Raw genomic sequence first — 22,492 nt, forward strand, 5'->3', positions numbered from 1 at the left:
CTTGCCCTGCCCCCTTCCACAGCATGGCAGCAGTCTTGTAGATGGCAGCCAAGTTCCAGGTGTGAGTACCTGGTCCCAGAGGAAGCAGACCTTGTTCTCAAGGAGTTGTGTTTGTCTGTTTCAACCTGTCTGTGGATTTCCCAAAAGACTGATACAAGGAGACTGCCTTTGTTTTTCCTACCTCTGGACTTTTTCAGGACAGAGAAGCAGTTACATGTAGGACATTCTTTGAAAACACTGAAAGCCAAATGAGCACTGCCGCCTGGGGTAAAAAATAACAGTTGAGACAAACAGTAGACAACCAAAAGGCAACAAACCTAGATGAAATGGAAACATTCCTAAAAATACACAAACTACCAAAACTGACTCAAGAAAAGTAGAACATCTGAATAGACCTATAACAAGTAAAGAGATTAAATCAGTAATCAAAAAACTCCCAACAAGGCAAGCCCAGGACCAGATGGCTTCACTGGTGAATTCTACCAAATATTAAAGAAGAATTAACACAAATTGTTTTCAAACTGTTCCCAAAAAATAGAAGAGGAAGGAACACTTACTCAATCATTAAAATGAGGCCAGCATTAGTCTGATACCAGAGCCAAAGACATCACAAGAAAACTACAGACCAAAATCCCTTGTGAATATAGATGAAAATATCCTCAACAAAATGATAACAAACTGAATGCAGCAACATATTAAAAGGATTATATATCATGACCAAATAGGATTTAGCCCAGGAATTCAAAGCTACTTCAACATATGAAAATCAATCAATACAATATACCATATTAATAAAAAGAAAAAATATGATCATCTTAACACAGAAAAAACATTTGACAAAATTCAACACTCCATGATAGAAACAATAATAAAATAGGAGTAGCAGGGACTTCTTCAACTAGATGAAGGGCATCTATGAAAAACCCACAGCTAATGTCATTTTCAATTGTGAAAGACTGCAAGTTTTTCCTCTAAGATCAGGAACAAGCTAAGTATTCCCACGTTTGCCAATTCTATTCTACATTTTACTGGACGTTCTAGACAGAAAAATTAGGCAAGAAAAAGAAATAAAACATATTCAAGTTGGAAAGGAAGAAGTTAAACTGCATTAGCAGATGACATGATTTTATATATAGAAAATCCTAGAGAATGCAGAAGAAAACCAAAAACTACTACAGCTAATTGCACAAAAACTTTTAGAGCTAATAAATGAATTTAGCAAAGTTTCAGCAAAGAATTTAACACAAAAATCCATTGTATTTCTATACACTAGTAATGAACTAATGAAAAAGAACAGGGAAACAATTCCATTTATAACAGCATCAAAACAATAAAATACCTAGCAATAAATTTAACTGAGTGCAAGACTTGTACACTGAACAGTACAAAACATTGCTGCAACAAATTAAAGAAGACGTAAATGGAAAGACATCCCACGGTCATGGATTTGAAGACTTACTATTCTTAAGATGGCAGTACTCCGCAAGTTGGCCTACAGATTCAGTGCTATTCCTATCAAAATCCCAACAACACTTTTTTGCAGAAATGGAAAAGCTGATCCTAAAACTCATAAAGAATTGCAAGGGTTCCCAATAGCTAACACAGTCTTGAAAAAGAAGAACAGGGCTTCCCTGGTGGCGCAGTGGTTGGGAGCCCACCTGCCGATGCAGGGGACACGGGTTCGTGCCCGGTCCAGGAAGATCCCACATGCCATGGAGCAGCTGGGCCTGTGAGCCATGGCCGCTGAGCCTGTGCATCCGGAGTCTGTGCTCTGCAACGGGAGAGGCCACAACAGTGAGAGGCCCATGTATCGCAAAAACAAAAAGAAGAACAAAGTTGGAGGATTCAAACTTCGTCACTTCAAAACTCACTACAAAGGTACAGTAATCAAAACAGTGTGGTACTGATATAAGGAGATAGCTAGAGATGGATAGATAGGTAGGTAGGTAGGTAGATAGATAGATAGATAGTTGATACAATTGATTTTTGACAGGAGTGGTGTGACAATTCAATAGGGAAGGAATAGTCTTTTCAACAAGTGATGCTGGGACAACTGGCTATCCACATGTGAAAAAAATGAAGCTGGATCCTTCATTTGTATACCTCATACCATATATAAAAATTAACTCAAAGTGAATCAAAGACCTAAGTATAAGAGCTAAAACTATAAAGCTCTTCAGAGAACACATAGGTACAGATCTTCGGGACCTTGGATTAGGCAGTGGTTTCTTAGATTTGACACCAAAAACACAAGCAACCAAAAGAAAAAATAGATTAATTTGATTTCATGAAAATTAAAAATTTTTGTGCCAAAGAACACTATCAAGAGAATGAAAAGATAGTCCACAGAGTGGGTTAAAAATTTGAAAATCATGTATCTTACATGGGTCTGGTATCCAGAATATATAAAGAACTATTACAACTCAAAAACAAAAAGACAACCCATTTAAAAACTGGGCAAAGTACATTAAAAGACATTTCTCTGAAGAAGATGTACAAATGGCCAACAAGCATGAAATGATGTTCAACATCCCTAATTGTTAGGGAAATCCAATCAAATAAGATACCCACTTTAACACCCACTACGATTGTTATAATTTTTAAAATGTAAAATAAGTTAGAGAGGATGCAGAGAAAGCAGAACCCTCATACATTGCTGCTAGAACTTTAAAATTATGGAGCTATTGTGGAAAACACTTTGGTGATTCCTCAATACATTAAACAGTATTACCATATAACTCATCAATTCCACTCATAAGTTTATACCCAAAGTAATTGACAAAATGCTTTCAAGCAAATCTTGTACAGAAATGATCATAACAACTCTATTCATAATATCCAAAAGGTGGGAACAACAGAAATGTCCATGAACAGATGAATGTATAAACAAAATGCAATATATACATACAGTGGAATATAATTTAACCACAAGAAGGAATAAACTTCTGATATATGCTACAATGTGGATGAACCTTGAAAACATTTTGCAAAGTGAAAGTAGCCAGATACAAAAGGCCATGTTGATGGAATCATGTTGTATGATTTTACTTACATGAAATATCCAGAATAGACAAAAAAAATTAGTGGTTCACAGGGGCTCAGGAGGAGGGGAAAAAGGAGAATGACTGCTTAATTGGTACAGGGTTTCCATTTAGAGTGATGAAAAAGTTATGGAACTAGAGCGTGGCAATGGTTTTACAACATTCATTATAATGCACCTATTGCCAGTGAATTGTACACATTAAAATGATTAAAATGGTAAATGTGTATTTCACCAGTTTTCTTTTTTAATGAGTCAGGAAGTCTTTTTTTCCTCCTTTGTTTTCTAAAAGAGTTTGTGTAAGAAACTGTTGGCCCTGCCATAGCAGGTCAACAAAGAGTAGGAAGGGTATGGAAGAGTGCACGTAAAAGGCTTCAAGGTTTTTATAGGACAGGCCTGAAATGGCCCACGCAGTGCCCACTAGTTTTCCACCTGACCATACATAATTACAGGGAAGACTGAGGAATATAATCTAGCTGTGTAGCCCGGAAGAAGGGAAGAGTGTGTTTTGGTGGATAACTAGCGGCCTCTGTCACAGCAGCATTATTCACATTAGCCCCAAACCAGAAATATTCCAAATGTCCATCAATCACAGGGTGGATAAAAAGTCATAAATGCATACAGTGGAATACTGTATAGCAAAGAACACAAACTGCAGCTACGTAGATCATCAACACAGGTCAATTTCACAGACATAATACTGAGCAAAAAAAGTCTCAAAAAGAATATATACAGTATATTTCTATTTGTATAAAGTTCAAAAGTGTCAAAACTAAATCACATTTTGGGATGCACACATAAGTGGTAAAACTATAGAGAATAGAAAGGGAGTACTTAGGAGAATAGTGGCTGGCTCTTGGATGTGAGAAGAGATTGTAATCAGGAATGGGTATTGGTGATGCTTCCAGGTTGTATGCTGCCAGTATTTTATTTCTTGATCTAGAAAGGGCTCACCCTGGTATTTTCTTTATCATTTATTCTTTAAACTAAACTGAATGCTATAATATAGCTCAGCTATTTTAAAAATGCAAAATGAAACAAAGGGTCAAGAAACAGAGTTTTCTTCAATGTTAACTCTAAGAAGTTCTCTTAGCATGAGATGTCGATTGATGGATGAGCAGACATACCACCAGCTCTATATAAATGGGACATGATCCATTATGTTCAATTCCATCTGTGTATGCAAAAATATATGTGTGTTTATTTACATAAATATATTCACATATATTTACATATATATAAACATATGCATTTATACATGAGATTTATCTGCTTAGTGGATGATAGTCTTACCAGCACTTTTATTTTTAAAATGTGTACATTGTGTTTGTGTGTGTGTGGTTGTGTGTGTGTGTGTGTGTGTGTGTGTGTGTGTGTATAAATATAGAGAGATATGTCATTCTATGAATATGCATTAACTACGTAATTGTTGGTATACCTAATATTAAATCAAATTTTATAGAAGGAACAAATATAATTAAAAGCTGATATATAGCTTTCTGGAAACTTAATAAGGAATAGAGCTTATAGAATTAAGAAAAAGGAATAAACTTGCCCTATGCCTTAGAGCAATCATTCTTAACTTTTTGGGGTTCCTTTCAGAATATAATGAAAACTATGGTCTCTTTACCCAGAAAAATGAATTAGCATGTATACATACATTATTGTGCCTGCAATTATGAGGGATTCCTCATAATTCTACGTACTCCTGAAGTACATAGAGGTCCCTGCACGCTCTGTTAAAATTTCTTTTTAAAATTTTCCCCATCAAATATCAATTGTCTCAACCAAGTTTTTGACAGAAGTATCAAAACAGAAAAAAAAAAAAAAAGACTAATGTTCAGGTTTTCCATGATAGTGACTAAAAAGATATTTCTCTTCTTCTCACTACCAGGCATTTCTTCTCCCCTCTCACCTCAGCCACAAATCCCTTCCAGTTGTTTCTCCTCCTATTACCTATTTTAATTTCCCCTTCTGTCACCCAAGATTCCACCCAGCAGTTGTAGTCGTAGTGAACTGCTTTGCCTGCCTCCATTGTCTCTGTTCCACTCTATTCTAAGTTCTGCCACAAGAATAATCTCCCCAAAGATCAGTTTGGGTTTTTTTAATTTATTCATTTATTTGTTTTTTAATTTAATTTTTATTTATTTATTTTTTAGGCCACACCATGTGGCACGCAGGATCTTAGTTCCCTGACCAGGGATCGAACCCATGCCCCCTGCATTGGGAGCACAGAGTCTTAACCACTGGACCGCCAGGGAAGTCCCAGTTTGGGTTTTTTAATTGTTGTTGCTGCTTTGTTTTATTTTAGAGCTCAACTAACACAATGTTTAAGAGTTTGCAATTCAGAGGCAAATAGACCTTGACTGCATTCAAAGCCCAGCCTTGTTCTGACCAGCCCCTATGTGATATTGGACAGGCTGCTTGACCTTTTCACAGTTTCCACTTCCTTATCTGTAAATTGAGGACAATAATATAATTTATGGACTGCTATAAAGATTAATGAGATAATGCAGGTAAAGTGATTTAAAGTGATTAGCAAGCTAAAAGGACATAGTGATGCTTAATAAATATTTCCTGAATACATTATTTAGCCTTAAGGTTTTCTAATTTAATGCTTTTGCTAATTCCATGCTCCTTATTCCTTTCTTTCAAAAGTTCACCTCCTGCATCAGATCTTCCCTAATCCTACAGCCAGATGTGATCTCTCCCACTTCTTAATTCCTCAGACTTTTCCTATTATTTTTTACAGCAGTATAGCATAATGGTAAAAACCCTGGGATCAGATTGGCTGGATATGACTGCTGGTCACTTACTAGCTTTGTGATCTTGGGCAGGTCATTTAAGTCCCCTACAGCTTATTTTCCTTATCTGTAAATTATATATTAAGAAATAGTATCTATTTCTGGAAATGGCAAAACTATAAAGATAGAGCTGGAGGGTAATGGGAGCAGGCCAAACAGGGAGAAGAGATTGACTACAAATGGGCATGAGGGAACTTTTTGAAGTGATGAAATATTCTAAAACTGAATTACAAAAGTGAATAAGTAAATTCATGACAAAAATATTAAAGACTGGGTTGTGGCCATGCTTTCATAGCTGTATAAATTTACTACTATTTATCAAACTGTACACTTAAGAGGCGTAAATTTTATGGTATTCAAATTATAGTTCAATAAAGCTACTTTTTTTAAGAGAATACATTGTATATGGAAAAGGCTTAGAATAGTACCCGGCACATACTAAGCATACTATATCTGTTAGCGGTTATTATTACCTTGTACTGCCTTGAGTTATTTATGATTCTTTACCAGATTGTTCACAGTATCTCATTTCTTACTCTCACATCTTCCTTCCCCTCTCCATAAACTAAGCCTGAGATTAATCCTAGCACCAGCCCCTGTGAATCATTAGGTACTTGGTAAACATTTACTGACTGAATGCATTGTATGAACTAATGGAGTTTGTGTCCAGTATGAGAAAGTACTGGTTTAGGTTGAAGGTCCCACAGGTTTGTATATAAGTCTGAATTGTACATTTGGATGACTGGTCTTTTATATCTCTACATGATAGAGAACAGTCAATATTGAGTGTGACTTTTGAATACCAAGGATCTTGGTGATTGTTTTGATGCTAATCTCTGCAGATATAAGACTCTTGCCTTCTCCAGACCTGATTTTCTCTGGTCACACTTAAACTGTGCCACTCCCAGAGTTAGCACGTGGTATTCTTGGTCTGGTATTCCAGAGCCAAAGCTGATTTCAGGTCATTTGAATATTCACCCTTTTCTCAAAGAAATAGTGACTCTTCCCAAATAACTTCTTTCAGTAGCCTGGGCAACAGTTTCCTAGGAACCAGAAGAAAATTGTGAATGAGATTTTTATAGTCTTCCAAGAAAAAGACAGGAATGTTTTGTGTTATGTGGAAAATAATATTAAGAAGCAGTGGGGAGAAGGAGAAGATGGCAGAGTAGGAGGACATAGAGTTCACCTCTTCCCACAGGGGCATCAAGAATACATCTACAAATGGAACAGTTTTTACAGAGCACCTGCTGAACACTAGCAGAAGACCTCGGACACCTAAAAGGATAAGAAAAGATCCCCGCATAACCGGGGGGACGGAAAAGAGAAAAGGAAAAAAAGAAAAGAGGAAGCAGGACGGGACCTGCACCCTGTGGGGGCTTTGGGAGGAGCTGAAGGAGAGGAGAGGTCCCTGCACCCAGGGAACCCCCATTGCCAGTGGGGAGATCAGCTGAGACAGAAGGGGAGCGTCAGGGGCCTGAAGGAGAGCACAGCAGCCAGTCTGTGGCAGGCAGGACAGAGTGAGACCTACACAGATGGTCCATGACACAGCCCTGCATGCCCCAGCCTGAGTTGTGTGTCTGCTGGTGTGGACAGGGGCTAGATGCTGGAATGTGGGGTTTGGAGAGCAGAACTGGGGAGAGAATTGCTGTGGGCTGTGTGGAGACAGCCTGAAGGGATGGGAGTGAGGAACTCCACAACTGGGAATGCTCCTGGAGGAAGCCCAGACCACCATGGAAGTGAAGCGCCATTGTTAAATGACATGTGAAGGGCAGGGTCACCATGACAGTCTCTCTCCCCGCCCTCCGGCCCCCGCCCCCAGAGGCAGTAGGAGGGGTTCCTGCTGGAGCGGGTTCGCACGTCCCCATCAGTCGCCACCTCTGCCCCCTCCCACCAAAGCATGCCAGTGCACCCCCGTCACCGCCTCCACCCACTCTCGACTGGGCAGGGAGCAGATGCCTATGGATGGCCCACATGCAGAGGTGGGGCTGAAACCAAAGCTGAGCCCCAGGGGCTGTGTGACTAAGGAAGAAGAGCTGAAATCTCTCCTTTTACCGGCACAAACCACAGATTAAAACCCTGCAACTGGCTTGGTAAACTCAGTGCCTGCAGAACATCTGAACAGACAACAAGTGCTCCTGCAACTGAGGTGGGTCTGGCTTTAGCAGGTGTGAACTTTGTGGGCACGTACATGCAGGGGTTAGTCCAGGTCAGAGTTAGAGCTGCCCCCATAGCGCCCATAGCGCCACAGTGGGTCCAGATCCAGGATTACCGCAATCTTGGGACGTGACTTCAGTGTATCTATGTTGGTGGCCTGGTAAAAACAACGCCTGAGAGACTCCAGGGCCAACTGCCAGCATACCCACAGTTAAGATGGGGCTGAGAATAGTGCCAATAACAGAGTAACTTGTGAGCTCACACAACAGGTGGAAGGTGACACAACATAGCATGCTCACAGGTGAACAGCTCCAGAGGAGGAATACTCAGTGGCTTCTCTTCCAGTGGGACTGCTCCAATCCCACCTACCTCGCATCACAGATCAGAAACACAGCTAAGAAACAGATCTGGGGTCTCTACTCCAACTAGGGAGCAGACCCCACCCCGACAACCACAGAGCAAAGGGGAGGCCCCACACAATACCCAGGGCAGGCTCTAGTCACCACAACACCAGTCAAACCCCTATCAAGGGGATAACGTCCAGCATACACTGAGGAAAGAGGGAGCAGACATCCATACTAAACATAGCCCTTGCACCGAAAATAAATAAATAAATAAATATATATATATATATATATATATATATATATATATATATATATCTCAAACCCATGCAGGCTACACAGGGATGTTCCCATATAAAAATAGCCCTTCAAGAGAGTCTAAGGGTCTGGGATCGGGAGGAAGAACCCGCAGAGCATTTAGCCTTGAAGGCCAGTGGGGCTTGAGTGTAGGAGCTCCACGGGGCTGGGAGAAATGGAGACTCTACTCTTGGAGGGCACACACGAGGTCTCAAATGCACTGGGACCCAGCACAAAGCAGTACCTCCACAGGAGCCTGGCTAAACCTACCTAGGGGTCTTGGAGGGTCTTGTGGGGAGGCAGGGGTTGGATGTAGCTCACCGTGGGGGTGAGGACACTAGTATCAGAGGCCCCAGGGAATATTAATTGGCATGAGCTCTACCAGAGGTCCCCATTTCAGCACCAAGGCCCAGCCCCACCCAACAGCCTGCAGGTTCCAGTGCTGGAATGCCTGAGGCCAAACAACCAGCAAGACAGGAATACAGCCCACCCATCAGCAGACAGGCTGCCTGTCCAAGTCGTACTAAGTCGTACTAAGTTTGCAGCCATCCCAAAACACACCTCCCGACATGGCCTTGCCCACCAGAGGGACAAGACACAACTCCACCCACAAAAGGGCAAGCACCATTCCCTCCCACCAGGAAGCCTGCACAAGACCCTGGACCAACCTCACCCACCAGGGGGCAGACACTAGAAGCAAGAGGAACTACAGTCCTGCAGCCTGCAGAAAGGAGACTACAAACACAGTAAGTTAGACAAAATGAGATGACAAAGAAATATGTTGCAGACGAAGAAGCAAGATAAAGAACCTACAACAACAACTAAATGAAGAGGAGATAGGCAATCTACCTGAAAAAGAATTCAGAGTAATGATAGTGAAGATGATCCAAAATCTCGGAAAAAGGATGGAGACAGACTGAGAAGATACAAGAAATGTTTAACAAAGAGATAGAAGATCTAAAGAACAAACAAACAGAGATGAACAACTGAAATGAAAAATATACTAGAAGGAATCAATAGCAGAATATCTGAGGCAGAAGAACGAATAAGTGAGCTGGAAGACAGAGTGGTGGAAATCACTTCTGCAGAACAGAATAAAGAAAAGCAAATGAAAAGAAATGAAGACCTCTGGGACAACATTAAACTCACCACTATTCACATTATAGGGGTCCCAGAAGAAGAAGAGAAAGAGAAAGGGCCTGAGATTATATATTAATTATAATATTATATTGTATTATATTAATCAAACTGTCAAAAATTAAATACAAAGGAAAAATAGTAAAAGCAACAAGGAAAAAGCAACAAATAACATACAAGGGAATCCCCATAAGGTTATCAGCTAACTTTTCAGCAGGAACTCTGCAGGCCAGAAGGGAGTGGCACAGTATATTTAAAGTGATGAAAGGGAAAAACCTGCAGCCAAGAATACTCTACCCAGCAAGGCTCTCATTCAGATTCAACAGAGAAATCAAAAGCTTTACAGGGAAGCAAAAGCTAAGAGAATTCAGCACCACCAAACCAGCTTTACAACAAATGCTAAAGGAACTTCTCTAGGCAGGGAGGAAAATAAAGAGGCCACATCTAGAAATAAGAAAATCACAAATGGGAAAGCTCACTGGTAGAGGCAAAAATACAGTAAAAGGAGGAAATCATCCACACACAAATATGATATCTAAATCAGCAGCCATGAGCAGAGGAGAGTACAAATGCAGGAAATGGGAATTGCATTTGAAATGAAGAGACCAGCAACTTAAAACAACCTTGTATATATATAGACTGCTATTTCAAAAGCTCATGGGGAATGCAAACCAGAAAACTACAATAGATAACACACACACAAAAGAAAAAGCAACCCAAACACAACACTAAAGATGGTCATCAAGCCACAAGAGAACAAAAGAGGAAGGGAAGAAAAAAGACCTACAAAAACAAACCCAAAGCAATTAAGAAAATGGCAATAGGAACATACATATCAATAATTACCTTAAATGTAAATGGATTAAATGCTCCAACCAAAAGACATAAACTGGCTGAGTGGATACAAAAACAAGACCCATATATATGCTGTCTACAAGAGATCCACTTCAGACCTAGAGGCACATATAGACTGAAAGTGAAGGGTTAGAAAAAGATATTCCATGCAAATGGAAATGAAAAGAAAGCTGGAGTAGCAATACTCATATCTGACAAAATAGAATTTTAAATTAGAAATGACAGTGAAGGACACTACATAATGATCAAGGAATCAATCCATGAAGAAGATATATAGTTCTGGATGTCCTAGCCACAGCAATCAGAGAAGAAAAAGAAATAAAAGGGCTACAAACTGGAAAAGAAGAAGTGAAACTGTCACTGTTTGCAGAGGGCATGATACTTTACATAGAAAATCCTAAAGATGGCACCAGAAAACTACTAGAACTCATCAATGAATTTGGTAAAATTGCAGGATACAAAATTAATACACAGAAATCTCTTGCATTCCTATACACTAACAATGAAAGATCAGAAAGAGAAATTAAGAAAACAATCCCATTTACCATTGCATCCAAAAGAATAAAATACCTAGGAATAAACCTACCTAAAGAGGCAAAAGACCTGTACTCAGAAAATTATAAGATACTGATGAAAAAAAACTTAAAGGTGACACTAACAGATGGAGAGATATACCATGTTCTTGGATTGGAAGAATCAATATTGTGAAAATGACTAGACTACCCAAAGCAATCTCCAGATTCAATGTAATCCCTATCAAATTACCAATGGCATTTTTCACAGAATTAGAATAAAAAATTTTACATTTGTGTGGAAACACAAAAGACCCTGAATAGTTAAAGCAATCTTGAGAAAGAAAAACAGAGGTGGAGGAATCAGGCTCCCTGAATTCAGACTATACTACAAAGCTACAGTAATCAAAACAGTATGGTACTGGCACAAAAGCAGAAATACAGATCAATGGAACAGGGTAGAAAGTCCAGAGGTAAACCCATGCACCTTCGGTCACCTAGTCTATGACAAAGGAGGCAAGAACATACAATGGAGAAAAGATAGTCTCTTCAGTAAGTGGTGCTGGGAAAACTGGAGAGCTACATGTAAAAGAATGAAATTAGAACACTCCCTAACACCATACACAAAAATAAACTCAAAATGGATTAAAGACCTAAATGTAAGGCCAGATACTATAAAACTCTTAGAGGAAAACATAGGCAGAACACTCTCTGACATAAATCGCAGCAATATCTTTTTTGATCCACCTCCTAGAGTAATGAAAATAAAAACAAAAATAAATGAATGGGACCTGATGAAACTTAAAACTTTTGCACAGCAAAGGAAACCATCAACAGAAAGAAAAGACAACCCAAAACATGTTAGAAAACATTTGCAAATGAAGCAACTGACCAGGGATTAATCTCCAGAATATACAAGCTGCTCATGCACTTCGTTATCAAAATACAAATAAACCAATCATAAAATGGGCAGAAGACCTAAATAGACATTTCTCCAAAGAAGACATATAGATGGCCAAAAAGCGCATTAAAATCTTCTCACCACTGCTAATTATTAGAGAAATGCAAATCAAAACTACAATGATACCTCACCTCACACCAATCAGAATGGCCATCATCAAAAAGTCTGCAAATAACCAATGCTGGAGAGGATGTGGAGAAAAGGGAACCCTCTTGTGCTATTGGTGGGAATGTAACTTGATACAGCCACTGTGGAGAACACTATGGAGGTTCCTTAAAAACCTAAAAATAGAACTACCATACGACCCAGCAATCCCACTACTGGGCTTATACCTTGAGAAAACCATAATTCAAAAGGATACATGCACCCCAGTGTTCATTGCAGCACTGTTTACAATAGCCAGGACATGGAAGCAACCTAAATGTCCATTTACAGAGGAATGGATAAAGAAGAAGTGGTACATATATACAATGGAATATTACTCAGCCATGGAAAAGAACGAAACAATGCCATTTGCAGCAACATGGATGGACCCAGAGATTGTCATACTGAGTGAAGCAAGTCGGAAAGATAAAGACAAATATCATATGATGTCACTTATATGTGGAATCTAAAAAAATGGTACAAATGAACTTACAAAACAGAAACAGAGTCACAGATGTAGAAGACAAACTTATGGTTACAAGGGGGAAAGTGGGGAGGCAGGGAAGAGAGATAAATTGGGAGATTGGGATTGACATATACACACTACTATATATAAAATAGATAACTAATAAGGACCTACTGTATAACACAGGGAACTCTTCTCAATACTCTGTAATGACCTATATGGGAAAAGAATCTAAAAAAGAGTCGATATATGTATATGTATAACCAATTCACTTTGCTGTACAGCAGAAACTAACACAACATTGTAAATCAACTATACTCCAATAAAATTTTTTTAAAAAATAAAACATTACTGAAGCTCATCCTACAAAAAGCATCTATCAAATAAGAAGCAGGATGAGATGATGTCCAAGGTCTCTTCCAGCTATAACATGAGAATTTGATATGTGAAAAAGCCTTATTGTATTTTTAATGAATAAAAAGTTGGCAATTTTGTTATTTTTTTTTAAAAAGGAGGATAAATTTCTTATTATTAGAAATAATAATAATTATAAAACAAACAAAAGGTCTTTCTGTCCATGCCATCTTAGTCTTGAGCACTCCAGAAGAAGAAAGTAATTATCAACTAAACATTTATTGCTAGAAAGGAACAAAGGCCAAATCAACCCTAGAATGGTTAGTTGAGCATCTTACTTGTTTTAACATCTTACTTGTTTTTGCATCTTACTTGTTTAGCATCTTACATGTTGAGTTCTTTAAAAGAACTATTCAAGATTTATGTCTACCTTGAAAGTTCTGGGGTTAGGATCAATTTAATTTGGAGGGTGTAGAAGTACAAAGTGCTGGAATTATCAATTTTGTCAAAGAGAGGAAAGAACTTTTCTTATGATATTGATAGTTAAAAGGAACAAAATAAACCAGTCTACCTCCTTGGGCATTTTTACAATAAACCCAAATCAGCAGGACTTTGATAGGCCATCAGGTTTAAAAACAAAATCTCTAGTTAGTCTGTTATTGCACAAATGCACTTTTTTAAAAACAAGATATTATGTATCACTGATGTTTACAAAACCGAAACAACTCACCGAGTTTTCCATCTGCCATTGTTTCATTTCATGGGGGAAAATGGCTTGCTTCTAAAGCTTGGGGATTCCTATACGAATATATTACTCAGAATAGACTTTTCCTTTTATTAAGTGCCCAAATTATTTCCTTTATTGTTCATGCAGGGACAACGGCAGAAGTAAGAAAAGATGCGTCCACATCTCCTATGACAACAGGAAGCCAAAAGGAGCTTGTAATCACAACCACAGCATCATTGCAACATGACACTCCCCGGTAAGTTTCAGGGATTCTTTGTTTTAATATTCTGCAGATAAGAACTTTTTTTGAGTTATTTAATAAGTATTGAAAAATCTTGAAAATTGTTAATGCCTCCTACTCAAGAGAGAGGCCCTTATTTGGAAGCATCTAGATATGACCAGGTTGAACTCATGGAGCCCTTTCCTTTATGCATGCTTTTCCTTAATTGATAATGGCAATTGACAAGGATTTCCACAGAAACACAAAGCTAATCCTGCCTTTCATCAAAAAATCTGTTTAGCAGCAGGTCCTTCCCAACTTATCATGGAATGGTTATACACTTGGACTGTAAGCTTAACTAACTGAATTCATTGATATTAAAAACTGTAGTGGGTTTTGTACTACAGTTAAGTGACTGTCAACATTTACTTATACCAGAGACATTTGAGGAGTTAATACTTTGACCAGCCTTTTCTGGAGTCAGGAAAAGAACTACGTTATTAAAATTTCTCATATCTAATAAGCCAACTCCCATATTATACATTTAAGGCTGAATATATAAACATCAACACCAAAAGGGCTTGGTTTATGTTTCCTTGGGCATATGATTGAGCACTTAAATTCCTAGCATCTTATCAAATAAATACAGATTTTAAGACTTAATTAAGAACTTTTGGGAAATGACTCTTAACACAGAGGATAATAATAATGGCTATCATCTATTAAGCATCTACTATGTGCCCAGCCCTTTGTACGCATTATCTGATTTAATCTTCATCACAGCCTATGAGGTGGTACTACTATCATACTCATTTTAAAAATCGGGAAACTAAGGTTCAGAGAGATTGAGTGACTTGCCTAAGGTCACATAGCTAGTAAGAGGTAGAGCCAGCATTTCAGACTCCAAAGCCCATGATCTTAAATATTATAATAGTTGACAATGACAACGTCCCTATTTTGGAAGCCACCCACAGTCAAAAGAAAATTTAGCTAGTTTACCACATTCTTTGTCCATTACTCCTTTATTTTTAATGCTACCATGCATGGCATTTTGCCAAAGACCTACAGTGAGTTGTGGCTCTGAAAGGTTGATGGGGCTTCCACCTTGGACCACTTAACATTGTGGATGAATGCTTGTGCTCAGACAGGATCCATCCTAGCTCATCTTGAGGGATTTCTTTGGAGGAGTTATAGGTAAAGAGGAAAGACAATCTGGATTTTCAAACTTAATGAATTTTCCTATCTTTGACACTAAGATCTTCAATGAGATCTTTAACACTACTCTAATGTGTTTTTGATGATTGCACTTCAGTTTAGAGGAAAGCATGAAAAAGAATAAAATGTTTCCCCAGTAAGCGTTTTATAGTACATCCTCAGCACACATTTTCTGAAATGGCCATATCAACTTTGTAGAGTTTTACAAGCCCAGGTTAAAATTGCTGTGAAGACTCATATCTACAAACCTTAAAAAAAGGATTCTTTATCTATTAGTTCTTAATGCTGCAGTTCAGCTAAATACAGATTCTCAGAAGCTTCTTAAATAATGAGCATTTGGCTAAACAAAACAATGTGCAGCACACCAGATTTTATCCTTAGAAGTGCTTGATGGCCTATTTTAGGTCTATTATACAAAGTGCAGAGTTGAAAGAATAAGATTCAGTACTATGAAAATCAGTTAGCAGGAAGGCACAGTGGTTGCTTTCCAGACTTCAGAATCAAGATTATTTGATTTATTTTTATTTCAAAGTGTAGAAAAGGCATTTTTTTATAGACTGCTTTTACGTATAAACTCTTAACACAAGAGGAAAGCCTGTTGTTCTTCATTCCAAGAAACCTTTGAAAGTACTGAGGAGAACAAGAATAAAAGTACTTTCCCTGTCCACCCTAAATTCCAAGAATTTTCAAGACCTGCAGAAAAGGATGGGGATGGGACAGATGCCAGTGGGCGACAGGTTTCCTTTGTTCTCTGAAAAGTGCTGGCATCTATAAGAGTCCCATGTGGGTCCATGTGCAGGTGATAAAACCTAGCTTGGCAAAGTCATCTTTCTCATTCACAGTGTACGTTGTTAATTGTTCTCTCTGCTGCGTGTCAATGTAATGTGAAATTTTCATTCTGCATTCAAGATGGGAGAAGTTGTGGCTGAAAATGTTAACATTTGCATTTTTATTTGTTGATTTATTTAAAGGACAGCCTCTCCTACAGCAATCCATCACTTGGTGACACCCCAAATGTGAATAATGTATTGTAGACTTGTGGTTACAATGTGTAATAAGTGCTAGAGACAGTAAAGGAATGTTAATTATGTTGCAAATGTAATATTTATTGACGCATAAAGTTTATTGCTTTCGAGGTTCGATAATACTGACCAGAGGACATTAATATCACTTATCCTGATTTTAGCAGGGCACCTTTGTATGTGGAAATATTCATCTATCTCATGCTAACAAAATAAATATGTAATTTACAGCACAAGCAAAGAGGGCTTTATAATAGTTTTCTGTGCTGAGACCTGCAGTGCTTCTCCCTTTCCATCTTACTTCCGGCCTCCAATACTGATCACACACCCCTGAGCTGTCCAAGAAAGTAAGCACAGTGGGCATCTCGGTACAGGAGGGTGGCACCACTGAACTAAACAATGCCTTGCATTTCTGCTTGCCTGGAACAGGCAACACCCACAGACCATTCCACCAGGAGAGAGAACTGGAGGGGCTTTTCTCTGTCATTCTGAACACCTGGTGGGTAGGTGAGCCTTTGCTCAGAAAGTTGAACAAATACCTTTCCTGCCATGACACTGAGTCAGAGTTTACCAATTCTACTTGATCCTCAGGTCTCCAGTGTGGAGCCAGAGCTGGGCAAGTTACCAATGAATTTGTTATGAGCACAAATGTTGCTGATAATTACCCCTTTTGTACCTTGCAGAATTAGTTGTGTCCATTGCCGGCATACAGACCTTATAAGAAATCTCTGAGACCCAGAGCAAAAGAAGTTAACGTTAATTAACAGCCATCAGCTGTAATTGTCATCCCCATTAAGATGCAGAATTATGTATTTCTTCATTATAAATAAGCTTTCTAATTGTACTTGATGTATGCCAATTTCATCAAACAGTATACTTGCAACAGGCAGATATTTGCATTAAGGTAGCTTTGGATCTTCAAATCTTTTATTTCAAATTTGACCAAGGAGAAAAGTCTGTTTGTTGCATGCAGTATATTTTTTCTATGTTGGTGTCTTTTTTCTATTCAGGTATGTAAATCTGGAACATTTTATATTAAAATGAAGACTATCTTCTGGGATTGTTCAGTGAAACAGATATCTTGTCACTTTTTAAAATACCGGTGGAGTTTCTATCTCTCAGTCAAATGACAGCGCAATAATGATTCCTTCCAAACTGATAGACAGAGGCAAATACCAGGCCTGCAGCAGCAGGCTTACACGCTCAGCCCCTGAAGTAAAAGGTTACTAAGGCTCCTTCTCTCTGTTCTTTCCTGACTCGTAAGAGTTAAGACTGGTACTCTTGACCTCTTTTTTTATTTTTCCCTGTGAGATGTGAAGAGAGAAAGACTGATCTCACCAAATCATGCCCAATTAGTGAATTTTTGGAACTGGAACTGTAGTTAGCCTATTTCTAGGAAGCACTGTTCACCTCACTACTCTAGGTTTTTTCAGAAAGATTCGTTTTTATCACAACACCAAGTTGATGTTTTTTGTTTTACTTGTTTGGTTTGTTTTTTGAGCTATGTCAAGAGGGATGATTTTGTAGAGCTTGTTTTTTTTGTTGAGGGAGGTTGGAAAATATTTGTGTATGTGCTTTGAAGGACTTAATAGCTTATTTGGGGAACTTTTAAAAAATAATAGCTTAATTTGTTCTTTTTTTTTTAAGACCTTGTTCCTTTGCTGTCAGACCATACGCTTTATGTGTTCTGAAATTTTTGCTGTAAGTTTCCACCTTGCCGAGCTTTCTATAGAGCAAGTCCCAGTGCACAGTCATGCTCACAGGCAACTGTTCACACACGGCTGACTTGAAGGTGGCTTGTGGAGACTCCTTGCCCACTGAGTTTGAGATCGAGGGACCCAGGCTCAGAATATTGGGAACCTGAGACCACACTCTGCCAACCCAGGCTGGAAGGATCCAAGTACCCTGCAATCTAAAACTTAAACTTCTGTCTTGAAGACAGTGTTTTTCTATGTCTTCTTTGGGAAAATGTCTATTCAGGTCCTTTGCCCATTTTTTATCAGACTCTTTGCTTTTTGCTGTTGAGTTGTAAGAGTTCCTTATATATTTTGGATATTAACCCCTTATCAGATGTATAGCTTGCAGATATTTGAATCCCAATCTGTAGGTTGCCATTTCACTTTGTTGAATGTTTCCTTTGCGGTGCAGAAGCTTTTTTATTTGATGTAGTCCCACTGGTTTATTTTTGCTTTTGTTGCTTGAGCCTTTGGTGTCACACGCAAAAAATCATTTTGAAGGCTAATGTCAGGAGCTTTCTCCCTGTGTCTTCTTCTAGGAGTTTTATAGTCACTGATCTTACATTTCAGTCTTTAATCCACCTTGAGTTGATTTTTGTGTATAGTGTAAGATGAGGGTCCAGTTTCATTCTTTTGCATGTGGATATTCAGTTTTCCCACATGCTGTCCTATTTATTGAAGAGGTTATCCTTTCCCCGTTGCATATCTTGACACCCTTGTTGAAAATCAATTGACCATTTATGCTTGGGTTTATTTCTGGGCACTTGACTCTCTCCAGTGAGTCTATGTGTCTTTTTTTATGCCAGTACCATACTGTTTGTAATATAATTTGAAATCAAGAAGTGGGATTCCTCCAACTTTGCTCTTCTTTCTCAAGATTGCTTTGGCTATTCGGAGTCTTTTGTGGTTCCATATGAATTTTAAGGTTGTTTTTCCTATTTCTACAAAAAATTTCATTGGAATTTTGTTAGAGATTACATTGAATCTGTATATCACTTTGGCTAGTATGGTTATTTTAACAATTTTAATTATTTTAATCCATGAACACAGGATATCTTTCCATTTACTTGTGTCTTTCTCAATTCTTTTCTTCAATGTTTTATAGTTTTCAGTGTACAAATCTTTCACCTCCTTGATTAAATTTATTCCCAAGTATTTTATTCTTTCTTATGCTATCATAAATGAGATTTTTTTTCTTGATTTCCTTTTCTGATAGATCATTGTTGGTGTAAAGAGACACAACTAATTTTTGTATCTTGATTTTGTATCCTGCAGCTTCACCAAATTCATTTATTAGTTCTAACAGGTTTTTTTTGTGTGTGGAGTCTTTAGGGTTTCCTACATATAAAACCATGTCATTCAAAGAGATAATTTTACTTCTTAACTATTTGGATGTCTTTTACTTCTTTCTTTCTTCTCATCCCAAATTTCATTGTTTTTTCATTTTCTCACACTGTGTGAAACTTGAATTTTGTTCTTAGGTGTAGGCACTAAGCCTATAAAATTCTGATTTAGAGTAGGAATCCGACAAACTTACTTTAAGAGTTAGAATTTGTTTTTTTTTTTTTTTTCTTTCTTTCTTTTTTGCGGTAGGCGGGCCTCTCACTGTTGTGGCCTCTCCCGTTGCGGAGCACAGGCTCCGGACGCGCAGACTCAGCAGCCATGGCTCACGGGCCCAGCCGCTCCTTGGCATGTGGGATCTTCCCGGACCGGGGCACGAACCCGCGTCCCCTGCATCGGCAGGTGGACTCTCAACCACTGCGCCACCAGGGAAGCCCTAGAATTTGTTTTTATAACTTGATAGGAAGAAACTTAGTCTTACACAGAAGGGGAAGTGCTGTGTTTCTATTACACACAACAGCCAAATTGCAACGCTTTCTTGCACTTGTGCCCAGAATCCTAACTGTAACAAAATCCTTTTTTTAAAAAATCAGACTTTTTTCTCACCTGTACATTCACACAAATATTTTTAGAACTTAACCAGATCCCCTCATGTGCCTAGCACATAATGTGCTATCCTTCCAAGGTAGAGAAAGAGGAACTAAATTAAAATCCCAAACCTCAAACTAGGGCCTTACAGGCACTACTTGGGTTTATGTGGTAGGTTTGAATAGCAGAACTCATTGCTGCTATACAATAGAACACATGAGTGGTGACCATATGTGGCAATACTGGCTACTATTCACTGAATGCCTATTATGTATCAGATCTTGTGTTGGGCAAGTTCAGCTATGTCCTTTCACAATATATGTTTATACAAATTACGTATCATTGTAAAGCTCTTTTTAATGACTATTAAAATTCATTTTCAAAGTATTAGATAGAATTTCTTCTTAGATTTTTTTCAAAATGATTTCCACAAGTGTGGGCTTCTAGGCCAAGAACTATCATTTTAGCTTTATATGCCCTCCGAATAATAGTTTACACACTACACACAATCAAAATGCTATTTACTATAACTTTTCCATTTTGTGTATATTGCAAATAACAAAATAAAAACAAAATTGAATGATATATTGCACATAAATGATGACAATAAAAAGGGATAATCCAAAAACTTCAGAAAATAATTGGTTGAATATGTAAAAGAAAATATCAAGTTATAAATACACCTGTCTTCCATATCAGGAGGATGAAAAGTCCAGCCATTCAAAAGGATTTTTATTGAAGCTAGGTTGATAAATTGAAATTCCCTGCTGGCAGGTGCATTACTACCAAGAACAGCTGAATGCATGGAAATTTTTAGGTGTTTGATGAAAAGATGTTCCTTTTAATTAAGCCATGATTTGGGGGTGTTACTGTAATAATTCCCACTGTTAAAAGCCGTTAATATAATCATCCATTCCTCTTGCAAACACTGCTTATAGAGTGTGTAAATTAAGAAAACAGAAACAAATAGGCTAAGTAGAAATAATAAAGACACAGTATAATTCCAAGAAATGAATTCAGTTTGAGGAATCTTGTCAAGACACTCTTGACATAGGATGAACTTACAGTAGGGAAAGTGTACATTACAACAGTTTATGCTTACTAGCCACTTAGAGTTCTAGTCCTTGGCTTCAGGAAATCTCTCTAAATTCTAGGGGAAGGGATTATAAGAGCTATTTTATTGCTCACACTTTTCTATATCTTCCAGATATTCTATAACAACAATGTATTACGTAGTTTTAAAAACAATATTTAAAAAGAAACAAAGGGCACACATTTATAGGAGGTAAACCCATTTCAAAATTTTATGCTCTGTAGTTCCAAGTAGTTGCAAAAAATCTAAGGTTACCCTTGGAACATAAGACATAATTATGTTATTTCTTTGTTGAGCCAGCAGTAGGTGAGGATTATGCTTCCTGGTGGGTCTTCTCCAGGGCACTGAATTCTGGAAAATGCTGCAATTAGTGACATCTGTTCAGTATTGCCAGTTCCTGCTATCATTTCAGTTTTTGGCCTCGTCAACTGCTGTTTTAGACTTGTGCCTTTGGTCCAAGATTAGCAAATTCCCTTCACTTCAATGTTAAGAAACATTTGTTGAGTGCCACTTGCTGTCCTAGGCACTTAAATGCTTTTATAAAAATTCTTTTATGGGCGCTTCCCTGGTGATGCAGTGGTTAGAAGTCCACCTGCCGATGCAGGGGACACGGGTTTGTGCCCCGGTCTGGGAAGATCCCACATGCTGTGGAGCGGCTGGGCCCGTGAGCCATGGCCGCTGAGCCTGCACATCCGGAGCCTGTGCTCCACAACGGGAGAGGCCACAACAGTGAGAGGCCCACGTACCGCAAAAAAAAAAAAAAAAAATTCTTTTATGTATGTTACCTAATGTGATCCTCACAATCATGAGAAAACAAAGCTCAGAGAGGCAATAGAACATTTAAGAGCCCAGGGGTAATAATTATAACACCTAGGTTTATAGGCCTAGGTTTGAATGCTAGCCTATGTGGTTTTGAACAAATCACTTAATCTATAAAATGGGGGTAATAATATCTCCCTCATAGTCTGGTCATGATGGTTAAGCAACATAGTTTATATAAAGTACTTAGCAGAGTCTTGGTACCTGGCTAATAGTAGTTGTCATTGTAGAACTTCCTAGGACCGCACAGGCAATAAGGAACAGAGCTCAGATTTGGACCTTGCTATTGTAATTCTAAACTCTATGTGCATTCCCTGACAAAAGGTTAGGAATAGGGTTAGACTCATCTCAGAGGTGGGCCATAGGGTTGTATTTTTTAATATTCACCATGGAAACATGCTTGCAAACATGCCTGAACCTGATTCCTCATGCGAAAATAAGAGTATTAGTAACTGCCTTGCAAATTTGCTCAGAGGATTAAACGTGACTAGGTATCCAAAGCCTTAACTTGGTTCTGGGCCACAGTGTGCCCTCAGTGTTAGCTTCTTTCTCTATGCTCTGGGCAACAAGATTTTGGGGGGCACCTGGAGCACAGTACATGTGAATGACACAGGCTCCCCCTTGCCAAATGCACTGAGTGACAGTGTTGTGCAGAAATGTGGC

The 22,492-nt window shown here is 38.4% G+C and overlaps 1 protein-coding gene across 1 annotated transcript in view; it reads left to right on the forward strand.

The window, feature by feature from the left end:
- Positions 1 to 22,492, forward strand: part of KIAA1328 (KIAA1328 ortholog) — a 385,660-nt gene that overhangs the window by 314,164 nt on the left and 49,004 nt on the right. Inside the window, exon 10 of the mRNA XM_060028920.1 lies at positions 13,943 to 14,051. Within this exon, the coding sequence (XP_059884903.1) occupies positions 13,943 to 14,051 (109 nt within the window). The remainder of the gene's footprint in view (positions 1 to 13,942; positions 14,052 to 22,492) is intronic.

This window comes from Delphinus delphis, chromosome 13 (genome assembly GCF_949987515.2).
Source record: "Delphinus delphis chromosome 13, mDelDel1.2, whole genome shotgun sequence".
Classification (NCBI taxonomy): domain Eukaryota; kingdom Metazoa; phylum Chordata; class Mammalia; order Artiodactyla; family Delphinidae; genus Delphinus; species Delphinus delphis.